The sequence below is a fragment of the Fringilla coelebs genome (assembly GCF_963513975.1).
Source record: "Fringilla coelebs genome assembly, chromosome: 2".
NCBI classification, from domain to species: Eukaryota; Metazoa; Chordata; class Aves; order Passeriformes; family Fringillidae; genus Fringilla; species Fringilla coelebs.
In genome coordinates, this window is record NC_140029.1 from 79,309,906 (window position 1) to 79,322,726 (window position 12,821).

The following is a 12,821-nucleotide window of genomic DNA, read 5'->3' on the forward strand; positions in this document are numbered from 1 at the left end:
GCTTTTCTCCTGCTCTTCGACTGCTTCAAGGCACTGGGCATACCACGGCTCTTCCTGCAGAACACTTGATACCGAGCTGTGCCTGCAAAGCCTCCGGGACACAGGCTGGCATGGATGCATTCAAGCTGTCCGTCGGGGGACTTCGCAGAGGATGCGATTGTGACCTGCCACCTTCCACAGCCCCTGCTCCACCCACTCGAGGGATAGACTCCGTGAGGATTCTCCGGCAGACAGGGGCAATTACAAATGTGAGCAGCACAGCTGTTTTAACTGCGGGTACACAACCCAACTGGAAAGCCTAACGCAGGTGAGCCGACTTCAAGAGCGATGCCTGGGAGAGGCCACTTCTTTGCCCTTAGGAACGACCACCGAGCTCCGGGGACGGAACCCGGGATCTGACATTTCCCTCGGTTCTCGAGAGGACACAAAGGGGGATCGCGGCCCACTCCGCACCCTCACGATCCAAGCCCCGCGCCCACCCGCGGGCCGGCCCCGCTCCCGCCGCCCGCGGCGGCTCGGCCCCCTCAGCAGCGCCCCGCCTCGGCCCGCCCCCCGCGCGGCACGCCGGGCCAGCATGGCCGCTTCCCGCCCCGCCGGGCGCCGGCCGCGGGGCTGAGGGACGCGGGGACACCGCCCGCCGCGGGGCCGCCCGGCATGGAGGGGAGCTCCAGCTGCGAGAGCCTGGGCGCCGGGCGGGCGGCGGCGGCGCGGCCGCCCAGCGGCGACTCCCTGTCCAGGTACCGCCCGCCGCGGAGCCATCGCCCCCGCCCGCGGGGCTCGGCGGCCGGGGAGCACCGTGGGGCGTGGGGGCAGAGGGAGGGGCCGCCAGGGGAAAGGAAACCGGAGGGATGGAGGCTCCTGTGGGAGCTGTTTGCTCCCTCCGTGGGCTGGAGGCTCCTGCGCTTCCCCGCGGTCGGGTCTCTCCTGCTGGGGTGTACCTGCGCTGGGGGTGGCCGTGGGGTGACGGAGCAGGAAGGCAGACGTGCACTCTGCTCGGCTGCGGCACATCCGCTCTCTTTCTCAGGCCCTTAAGCAGGGTAGGAGATGATACCTGCACCAGGCTCTCAGTAAATCCCTGCATAGGCAGAGCAGTGCCCCTGCCCTTGGTAGCTGCGGTGGAGGGATCTGGGAGATGGGCAGCGCAGGTGAGCGGTGCTGGAAGGGCAGGCACGACACCCGCTTGGGAGCTGCCTTTCAGCACGCTGCCGTGCCCACGCCAGGCCTTGTCCTCTTCAGGAGCAGATTGCTTGTGGCGTGTTGAGCCTCTGTGGTGTTGACATCATGGTTTTTTCTGAGCCTGTCTTTGTGGTCTGAATGGTTTGTAGTGCCATGTGGGTAATATTCGAGTCCTTAGGCCACGGAAGCCGAAATGAGACTTGTATTCTTGATTTCTTGTAAGTGCAAGTCCAGTGAAATTTGAATTTAGTGACTGAAAGCACATCCTGCTTGGGCCTTGTGTTTGATGGAGGAGGTTGCAGTAGGGTTGCAAGGGCAGGCACTGAGAGACTGGTAGGGCTGGTGTTGTGGGAAGTCCTGGTGTTGTGGCAGAGCCCAGGAGCAGGATATCCTGGTGGCTGCTGAAAGTTGTTCTGTCCCATTCTGGCTGCCCTTGCCATGCCCAATTTGTAGGATCGCTGGATAACTCAGGGTTAAGAGATCTCAGCATCCCTGACTCCAGCCTCCCATTCATACCAGACACAGCTTTAAGATCAGATCTTGTACCCCATTTGGTCTTGAAAACCTAAAAAGATGAAGTGCACACAGACTCTCTGGACAGCCCACTGGCATTTCCTGTGTATCTTCCACGGGCACTGGTGGCACTGGGTCTGCCTTTTTGGTCCCCCTAAAGCAGTCTCTCTCCGGTCTTTCCACACAGGCAGGGTGCTCCAGCCCTGCTATGCCAGTAGTGCTTCCCTTTACACCCTCTAGCTCCCTAGTGACTTTCCTGCACTGTGAAGCTAATACCTGGATGAAGTAGTCCAGAAATGCTCTACTGAAAGCTGAGCAGAGGGGGATCCTTCCCTAGATCTCCTGGCTCTGTTCTTGGAGCCCAAGATCCTGGTGGCCACTTTGTTGCCAGCGTCTCAAAACTCCCATGCTTGGCTGTTACCCAGCTGCTCCTCAGACAACGCCCAGTTTGCACTCGGGTTTCTTCATTCTTGAGTCCTTCATGACTCCTGACCCTCATTTCACCCTTCCTCATCAAATTCTTCTGTTCCTTGTTCTCTGTACTGGTTTCCTTGTGCAGTTCTACCAGTGCCCTGCCAGAACCTGCAGGCTTCTTTCCCCCTTACCTAACTGACCCAATATATTCTTCTTTTTATCTCTGCATCAGCTCAGGTAACTTGGACCCATCTGGAGGTCATTCACTGTAAGAGGCCTGTGGACACTAAAGAGAGCTTAACTCAGAAGAGCCAGTGGCTACAAGGAAGCTTCCAATGAGCCTCTCGGCAGCATGCCCTGCACAAATGGAACCATGGGGAAATTGAGATGATAAACCTGTTGCTGTTGAGCATGCACAAGGCTGTGTCCTCCAAGCCCTGGAAAGGCCCAGACTCTTAACAGATTCCTTGGGATGTAAAAAAGGCTTATTCAAAAGCTTTCAGAATCTCAAGTCTCTACTTGAACATCTAGAGCCCGTAGAAGAAAGCTAGCCAGTTGGGAGGGTTTAATGTACTCCAAGCAACATATGGGTATTTGAAATAGATTAATGTTTTTAATCTGTAATTATTAATAAAAATACCCTCATCTTGAGTTGGTGTACGCTGTGAAACTTTTTAGTTGAAATAGTTTGAGGTTAGAGCAAAATTACAAGAAAATAAAACCAGGGTCTTGTAATGAGAGATGGCTGGTGACCTTCAGAATGTTTATTATCAGCTTCCCTTGCCAATCTAGTGATGCGTATGCACAAGTAAATACTTGTCTATGAATTGGACAGTAGATTGATTATCATCAGGGTTTTTTTTCATTAAAGCTGTATTGCAATTTGATTTTTTACATCAGAATAATTCTCCGAAGCTAATTGGACTATTTGTATGCATTGAAATATTTTAATCTCTGTAATGGTGATCTAACAGCTAGACCAGCTTCAAATTGTAACCTATGACACATTTTCATCGAATGATTTTGTTTAAAAAGAAGAAGTTAGCTTTGGGGATGATGTGAGGAACACAATGAATCATGAGGATGCTGTCATCAGTTTTGATAATTCATTTTATCTAAAAGGAACAAAAATCAAAAAATGACTCAAAGGTCACTCATCCCAGAATCACCATTACCATTACCAGCCATGTGAAGCCTTACTGAGTTGTAGTTACTGAATTGTTTTATGCAAGATTTAGAAGACTTGGAAAAGCGTTAATATGAAATACATACAGCAGTGAATTCTTTAGATTCTCTCAGCTCCTGGTTGGAAGTGTTATTATTTCTAGAGGTACTTAAGATCTAGCTCCTCAAGGAATCGTGCTTGATGGAGTTTACTTATGCATAAGGCTGCTCACATTCGAATAAGTGTCCTGAAGAACATTGTAGGTTTGTCTTTTAATAAAGCATGTGAGATATGGCAATAAGGACATTTGACAGTGAAAGTTGCTTTGATATTTTAGTAGACCCTAGTAATGTGCAGTACTTGTGGTCCTTGAGGAAGATGTTGGAATAATGAAATAAATGTTACCTACTTTCTGTCCCAACTAGAAAAACATTTGAAAAACTCCTAATGAGAATTACAGTGTAGTTGTTTGTACAGGGTAAAAAATTACCAGCTCTCTGTGAAAATACCGAGTTAGTTTCAGATGAGCAGGTCACAGCTAATTAACTCAGCTGCCCTCATGGTTGTGCTGAAACAGCTGTTCTGCTTTTCAAGTCTCAGCCGTCTCACCCAGTGCTGGCTTTGTGTGGCACAGCACTGCGTTCTGCAGCTCTCTGTGGTTTCCAGAGGTCAGTACTTAGGGTGGACATTCCCCTTCCATCCTGTTCTCATGGAAGACACATGACCATGAGCAAGTTACTCATAAAGAGCTGTGGTGGTATTTGACTAGCAGCTTGCAAGGAGTGCTTGTGTGTCTGCATTGTCTGTCCAGGAACAACCCGTGAGACAGAAGAAGGAGTGAGGTAAAACACTGATTCAAACATTTGATGAGCTACAGTATGGTTATGTGCAGAAGAGTGAGCTTTTCTCAATGTTATGGACTGCTTTTATATCTCTAGAATGGCCTGAGGATCCTAGGTGAGTGAGTGATAAACACAGTTCAGCTGTGCTCGTTATTCAGATTTCTTCCAAGAGCATTCTCAAAATGAATTTGTGGGTGGGTTTGTTGTATTGTTTTTTTTGCAGATTTGAGGTTACATATGGACTGTCTGACCTCTGGAATTCAAAGGGACACCAACAAAATTCTACCATGATCTTTTCGTTTTGTGAAAGGAAAGCCAGATAGAGTTGTGTATGACTTTAGCAGAGCACATGACTTCAGAGAAAAAAGCGGTAGCAAACTTCTTATATTTACTTTCCATGAGAAGTGGTTAGGCATTTTGTTCATGCAGCCTATGTGGTTATGTTCTGTAGTTTCTGAATGAGCATACAACTCTCTGTATTCCTCAGAAAAAGCATATCACAGTTCAGTCTGAACAATGATCCAATAAGATACCTTAGAGGCTTTCTGTTAGGTCTGCTGAAGATAAATTTCTATTGCCTGTGCAGAGGTGTGGAGGTGATTGTACTGTAAAAAAACTGCTGTAGGAGATGTCAGTGATATTTCAACATCAGTATAAAATTAGAGAAAGATAAGGCAGTGGGTAAATGTTTCCCAGCAGCATGACTGTAGCAATGCTTGATGTTACGGCTTTCTTGGTTGCTTGTTATCACCTTTGTTCTGGTGTTTATCATCCACAGAGGTCTGCAGACGCGGTGGATCCGATGCACTGCACTTTTACTGAAGCATATGAGAGCAATCATGCTCCTTGTCTTTGTGTTTGCAGGGATAAGTGTGAAAACATAAGCTTGGTGTAAATCAGTGCACGAGGTCTGTTGAACCAGTAACTCCATGAGGTATGAACTCCCCCCTTGTCTCAAATAAGGCTCTGTCAATACCTGGTCTGATTTAAGGCTGTGTTGAGGAATTCTTTCCCCGTGGGTGAGAGTGATGCTGGAAGGAGTTGGGTCTGTGAGCTGTTGGCTGAGGAGGGCTTTAGCTGTAGCGCCACATTGCTACCAGATGTGTGAGCTTTGCTGATTGAGTTGTTTTGTGATGAGTCATTGAAGTTAGAGTTTGAAAGGGAAGATTTTTGCCAGTTCTGGTGTTTGGTGAAATGTGAGTAGCTGTCTTTTTCCTCATGGGCTTTGAGAGCATTTCTTGCATTTGATTTCTTGTAAGTGCAAAGCAAGGTTGTTACATTAAAGACAAGTACATTGCTGGCTGAGCGTTGATAATGAACTGGTTTTGCATCTCAGGAACTTGACACTAAGCCTACAACCAATTAGCGACTCCAGACGGGCTCATTATCATTGATTTTAATAAATGAGTGATAATTTCTAACACTTACTTGCAACTGAAGTCCATTCTGAGACAGGGGTGTTTTTTCTGGTGCACTGTGTATTGTGAAGTTAAATAGCAGCTCTGCCTGTATATAGATCTGTAAAATGAGGAGAATCTTTTTAATAGTCTCAGGGTTTGGGGCAGAAAATAATGAAAATAACATTTAGTGAAAAGGACTTTAGAGCTTTTAATTTATAGCAGTGAAGAGAAACCATTGGCTCTAAAGAATTCACGAATTGTTTTTACTAGCAATCTTTGCCATGCACATTTCTGCTTCTGCATGCGGCAGAAACTGTTTCTACTGGTCCCAAAGTGAGAGACCTTCAGCTTAAAAGTTTTCCTCTGTCTGACACATGCACATCTCTTGGTTCCAGTTCTGACCATTCAATAAAATGCTTTTTATTGATGGCAGAAATATTTGGGTTTAAGCATATTTTCCATTTGAGAATATAAAATATGATTGACACTCACCTGTTCATTGTGTTGTAATTAAGGTTCCACTGGTGTTTAAAATCCTCACAGGAACTTGGAGTATTGTAGTTCAAGCTGGTGTACAGATGGTGATGCTTTCTGTGTTGACAAGATGGGACCAGCTATTTAATTGTGCCTAAGCCAGGGCTACTCTATTTTTAATAATGCCTGGTGGGTAATTTTGCTTAGCTCTTGGAAGTGCAGTTGAGTACTGAGAGTCCTTGCTAAGAGATTGGGCACAGCATGAGAAAGTCTAAGGATGAGATGATGAGAAGCTGCAGTGGAGGCATGAGGCAAGATCTGACAACTGGCGAGGAGTGAAGCTGGGCTCAGAACACGACTCTCCTGGGTCCCATCAAGCACTGCCTTCTCTGAAGAGAGATGGTAATGCTGTGTTGACTAGCAGTCTCTTTGCTAGACAGCGCTGAGTTGTACACGTAGTTCCTTAACTACAGGCTATTTACAGCATGGCTGCAATCACAGAACCTGAATTTGAAGATTGTGCATGACCTGACAGTGTCAAATTACGCAATTCCTATCCTATTGTGTTCCTGATAGGTTAACGCCTGTCTTGAACATATTTTGTTACCTCTTTCTGATGTTTTATTATCTCCCTTTGCTAATTCTTTTACACCTCATGTGTACAGGCAAGGACTGCATTTGGAAAGGTCATAATACCTCTTTAATGGCTCAGCAGATCAATTGTCCACATCTTCTTTTTCATTAATCTTTTCCTGATGACCTGCTTTGCTGGTTTACTGGTTTTTCAGTTCTGAGGGTGTCAGCAGTGTAAAAAGAGACCTGATCCAAACACCAAAGGACTTTTGTTGACTCAGGAGCTGGACTTGATCCTTGTGGGTCCCTTCCAGTTCAGGATATTCCGTGTTACCAGAAAGCTTAGTCAAGGAAAACAAACAGCAGGCCTTCATAAGAAATGAAGGAAACAGTCCAGAGGTCACCTTGATATATGGGTGTTATGTTTAAGTGTAGTTGTAATACAGCACATGAAAAAGTCTTTTTAATTGTCCATGGGAAGGCCATTCCACCATGAGGGAAGAGTGTGACAGGAAGGGAATTAAGTGCTTGGTTTCTAGAGATGTCTGGGATAACCCAGGGAAGTGGGAATACAGGAGGGACACTGTCACAGTAATTACCCCATCTTCATTTTTAACTGAAATAACATCTTGCTTTTTTATTGTCCCAGTACTGAGAGCTAATTGAAGAAAAAAAAATCAGTGAGAGACAACAACAACAAAAAAAAAATCAGTGGAACTTTTCAAGTATTTGCTTTTCCCTTTCCTACCATCTGTAGTTACTTTTGCCAGAGAATGTTCTCACTCAGTAATTTTCCAGTGATTTCAAGGTAGCTCTTTTTTTTTGTTTCTCTCTTGCTTCTCTGCTACGTGAATTCTTTGCCATTGCTTTCTAAACCCTGATATATTTGATGAAGAGAAAGTGTTAGCAGTTTTTGAGTCCATAACCCCTTCAAGGTGATTTTCTAGTAACTTTGTTAGCTCCTTAAAAATGCTCTCGCTTTAAAGATCTGGCTTCTGTAGTCTTCTGGCCATGGCTCCAGAACCATTAATGCTTGGTCACCCAATGATTCAAATCTGGTCTGGGTCAGGTATGGGTGTGTGATCACATTTCTGTTGAACTGTTTGGAAAAGCAGTAGTTTATGGGTTTTTTTTTCTTTGTTCTGGGAAGACTGGCAACACCTGTTTAGAATGAAACAACAATGTTTATCTGGAGTTATTTGCTGTGATGTGAAGACTGCAAGTCCAGACAAAGTGTTACACTCAGAACCTTGTTCACAGCCAAAAGGGCAGTGTGTTTTTATATAGCAAAGAATTTATTCTTAGCGTAACTGAATTTTTGGAAGCCTAATCACAATTAATGTAGATGCAATTATTACAGAAAAATGAAGAATAATAATGCAGTTAAAACTGTTGTACCTTTAGTTCTTGGTTTCTATCCCTCTTCCTGGTATTAGGTTCACCCCTCTTCTGCTCCTCTAGGTTCCAAGGTTGCTGATCTTATTCTGGTAGTAGTGGGTGTTGGAGCAAATTGTCAGCATCTGGAGTGCTTTCTTGGGAAAGCTATGAGATTCATCATATTGCTTTCTCTCCTTTCTTTTTTCTCTTTCCTGTAGGATCCACCTGGGGTCATTTTAGTATTTTTGGTTAAACAACTTTACACCTGTCTCTTTTCTTCATTGGTCTGCAGTTCCACATTGCATCTGAGTTTTTTGCTATACATGGTTGCTTTTATGGGTATTAGATACCGTTTCTTTGTTCTCTTTGTTATCTCTGAAGCCAGTTTTGTCAATTTCCAGGTCTGCATTTCTTTGGTTGACCATTGGTGATTTGTTTATTGCCATGGTCTCAGGTGCCAAGCCTGTGCCCCATTTCTCATCCTGCGCCTCTACTCTTCCATAGCACATCCTGTGTCTCCACTTCTCAAGTCCTCTGCTGTGGTACCAGACTGTTGTATTCCTCTCTACAAAGTTACATTTGTGGTAAATATTCTGTATAGAAAAAACAGCTGCTTTTTACTCTTGCCTGTGCAAAGCTGTGGTTGTACCACACACAAACAAGAATAAAACAGAGGGGATATGCATGCCTGACCAGTTACAGAAATTGTAGTCACACCTAAACCAGTTAAACCAAAGCTACAAGCAGGCCGAGAAAAGGCAAAGCAAAACTGACATATCCCAAGTCCTTGAAAATTCACTACAAAGCTTATGGCCTATGAAGAGCAATGGCAGTACTGAATGGCAGGGCTAAAGGTTAACCCAACTATTTTTTTCTGTACAAACTATAACTGCTGGAGTGAATATGCCTGTGATCATTGCTTTGTGATTTGTGATCAAAGTGTTGTGTTTTTACCCCGGTACAAAATGAACTGATATATGAATTACTGAGCTGAACCACAGCCTCATTCGTACCTTCTGCCTTTAGTGAAAATAAAGTATTTGTGCTGTTTTTATTGCTGTTTCAATAAATCCTATTGTTGACTTCAGTTGATATCACTGCTCAGTGGTCTACTCAAAGAGAAAGATTGCACACATTGGCAGCAGGATTGTTTTCATGAACAGATTCTTCTAAATCTGCCTAGGAAAGGGTTGGAGGCTGGGAATGAGTTCGGTGCAGTTGTGAGATTGAAGGGCCTGTCTGCCTGCTCTGGAGAGCAGATGCTGAAGGTAAGGGCAGGTCACTGGGACCTGTAGTACCAGAGATGAACTGCTGAAGGATGACTGTCCAAATGAGTTGATTTAACCAGCAGATGGATACCTTTAACAAATCAAAATTGATCAGCATCTCACTTGTAAGTAGAACTTCTCTGAAAAGAAATGAAAAATGTGGGTTCTTCTGTTCATATTTTACCCAAGTTGACTTTTGAGTAGACTGTTCTTGAAAATTAAGGCTGTGTCTTCCAGTCTTAGAACTGATATCTCACTCCCACACAGCAAATGAACCCCCACACCTTAGGAGGGAGTACTTCCCAAGTTTTTTCCTCAAAGGTGAAGCAACATGCTAACAAAGTAGTCCTTAAACACTGGGGTGTGAGAAGGAGGATGTGGAGGGACTATTGTGGATGTGTTCAGGGTTTGTGCCAGCAGAGCAGTCTTCGGTTTTCAGTATTCCCACCGGTTTGGGTATACCTTGTGCTGATCACTGCTGTCTCCAGCACCACAGAAAGACAGAGTTCACCTTTTTTTTGTTAAAATATACTCCAATTCTAAATTACACATTTGGATTCCACTTTCTGCTTCCACCTTTCATACAGAAGAATACAGGCATCCTGCATGAGATTTTTCTCATCTGATTGGAACAACACAGAGTTCTGGTAGTCTCTGGGTTGGTGGTTTTTCTTTTTTTTTCTTTTTTTTTTTATTTTTTAAGACAATAAGAAAGAATCAATTTTGTAGACAATGAGTCATCTCAGTTTCTCCACAGTGACTCTAAGTAGAGCCTACAGTGAGTAATTCAGATGTGACCACCTACACAGAACTCCCTCCCCATCGTTGTGGTAAGGGCAAAGAGAGCATTGAATTTGGGTTGTTCTCAACTCCAAAAGAGGAAGGAGCTATTTCTTAACTCACAGCATCCCTCTTTTTTACATGTTAACTAAATATATTTGTAACTGAGAAGAGAGCAGAGATTTGTAGTCTGGTTTCCTAAGCCCCATTTCTCCATGTATATGTATATATTTGTCTACTTTGTCCACTGATAATTTTTCTAACATTTAGACAGTTTTAGCCTTGTGTTGCAGAGGAGTGAAAATAGTAACTTGTGACAAGTTTTGCATTTAAGCAAAAATGAATATAGGAAGGGAGGGCACAGCAGTTTTTCCTTTACAGAAAAAAATTGTTTGATTTGCAACACAAGGGAATACCTAGATGAAAAGGATATAATGAATATGTGCAGATTGTTTTGGATAAGGCTTCTCTCAAGTTGGAGAAATACATTATATTCTGCTATTTTTGCATTTCCTTCTTCCCATTTGCTTTCTCTGGTCTGCAAAAGGCTGTGTTCAGTTAAACACAAACTTTTCTTCCACAAGACACTGATCTTCAGGAAACCAGGGTAGGAACTGGTCCAGATTGCTATATCTCCATGGGAAGTAGGTATTTAAAACGTCTCTACCCTCATCAGAATCAATAAACTCCACAAGTAATTCAGTAGAGCAAAGATAAGGATTCACTCCGGGAAGGCTGAATAGCTGTCTAAACTCCACTGCCTGGGTTCCCCTTGGCTTAGTAGAAGCAAACACACCCATGTTACCCACAAGCCAGAGGCAAGCTATTCTGACCTCATTGATCCTACTCCTTTTTGAGTTACTTGGTTTTTCATATACACTGATTTCTGCTTAAGGAAGCAGAAGTGGCAGGAGGAAGTGGCTGTGGGTGATCTTAGTTTAACCCTCATTTCAGATGAATGAGAACTGATAAACAGAAAATCCTCAGATGAGCTTGCATAGTTTGTATTCCTCATTTCACTGCAAGGCAGAAGAATTCGAAAGACCTTTGTTTTCAACAGGTACCCTAGAAGTTCTTCATGTTGAGATGGAACTTCTTGTATTTTAGTTTATGGCCCTTGCTCCTCATCCTGTCACTTGGCACTACCAGGGGAGTCTGGCACGTCCCCTTGGCACCCATCTTGGCCATACTGCTGAGATCCCTTCTCAGTCTTCACTTCTCACACAAGTGCTCTGTGTTTCTGGAAACATCTTGTGTTGGCCTAGGTGGTATTTCAGGAAATAAAGCTGCTAAATTATTGAATACTTATCTGACTTGAGCCTTGAGATTTTGTTAGGGACTAGTTTCATGCAGGGGCTGAACTGTCAACAGAATAAAGGTGTTCCCAGTCTTTTTTCCTGAGCTGAATGTGGCAGAGCACATGGCTGCGGAGTGTCTGTGAAAGCTTAGCAAGGTGTTACAGTTTTGCTAGGTGATACAAGACTCCCCTCATTGGCTATATTTATACATCCTTTCCTCCTTTAGATTTTTTCCCAGGATGGAACAAGTAATGTCAGTGATTAGTAAATCACTGGTATTTTTAATTCCTGTGGGTGTTAGGTTTATTGGGGTGAGGGGGTTGTGTGGTATGTGTTTTAAAGAAAATCAGAAAGTTTAACAATATATGTTACGTTCTAACTAAGGTGTTTCTTAAACAGGGACATAGGAAGGAAGCTAAAGAAAAAACTGAGACAGCACATGAACTGTGAGAAGTACATGTATATTTGGTTAGTCTAAACACAACTGGTTCTTAGTACATAGCTAGAAATTGAGGTGCTGCCAGAATACAAATTGTAAAAGAGAAGTTACATCTGTCTTTTTATTGAGTTCTTGTTTCTGTCCTAAGGTTAGTACTCATTAATCTAATTCTTGTTTCTCTTTCTTTCCTTTAACAAGTTAATAGATTTTTCCTAAAAAAGAAAAATTAACAAGAAAATGAAAGATTTGTTGTTCTGTGTTTCCATTTTTTTTCTTTCTCCTTGCTCTTCAGTTCTGGACTAATTTTGCAACTTGGCATGGGAATGTCTGAATTTACATCAAAATCCTGATAGTTTTTTACTTGTATGTCTTTCTCTGGCTTGATAAGTTTTTAAAGGACGGATGTCAATGTTTATAAGGTAGATATAAATATTGATTAACTGCAAGGGTGATTTTGGATTGTATGTAGGATTTCCATCATGGCTTTTGTCTTTATTCAAAGTACTTGTGTAGACAGATGTTGCCAGCTCTCTTTTTCCAGTGTGTGCAGTGGGAAATCCAAGTTTGCTCTGATATAGGAGATAGCAGCACCACCCCGGTGTCTTAGTTCTGTGCCACAGGACGTCCTCAGCTCTGCAATCAGCATTTTCCACAGGCAGGGCTAGCAGGCAAATGGGTGTTCTTGTACCACCTGGGGAAACCTGAAGTTGGATTAGTGAGCTCTCGTTTTGCCAGAGCAGTCATGCAGCAGGGAGATTCCCTTGGCTGAGGCAGCTGCCAGGGCTGTCTGAGGGAGAAAGCTGCAGGTCAGGACATGTGCTGGTTCATCACAGCCCAGGAGATCTCTTGCCAGACGTCTTGTCAATCAGCGATCTCCCTGGTGGCATTCTGTCTGTCCCTGTGCAGCACTGCTTCAGCCATCTGAAGCCTGAGGTGCTGGAATGTCTCCACCTCGGCCATATTTTTTTGACCTAGAAATAGTTTTCTCAGCGCAGGCAAGATCTTCATTTCTAGTTCAGTCCTGCCCTCTGTAGCATTTGATATTTGAAAACAAAGGCTCTAGCTTCTTCTGCACAATACCAGAGATGCCAAAAAGAAGCAT

The 12,821-nt window shown here is 43.8% G+C and overlaps 1 protein-coding gene across 3 annotated transcripts in view; it reads left to right on the forward strand.

Moving 5' to 3' along the window:
* Positions 1–559: 559 nt before the first annotated feature.
* Positions 560–12,821, forward strand: part of MTMR2 (myotubularin related protein 2) — a 62,827-nt gene continuing 50,565 nt past the window's right edge. For all 3 annotated transcript variants that reach the window (XR_014617005.1, XR_014617006.1, XM_084226418.1), the window contains exon 1: positions 560–737. Coding sequence is in view for 1 of the 3 variants with exons in the window: in XM_084226418.1 (XP_084082544.1) it covers positions 655–737 (83 nt within the window). In the remaining 2 variants the exon portion in view is untranslated. The remainder of the gene's footprint in view (positions 738–12,821) is intronic.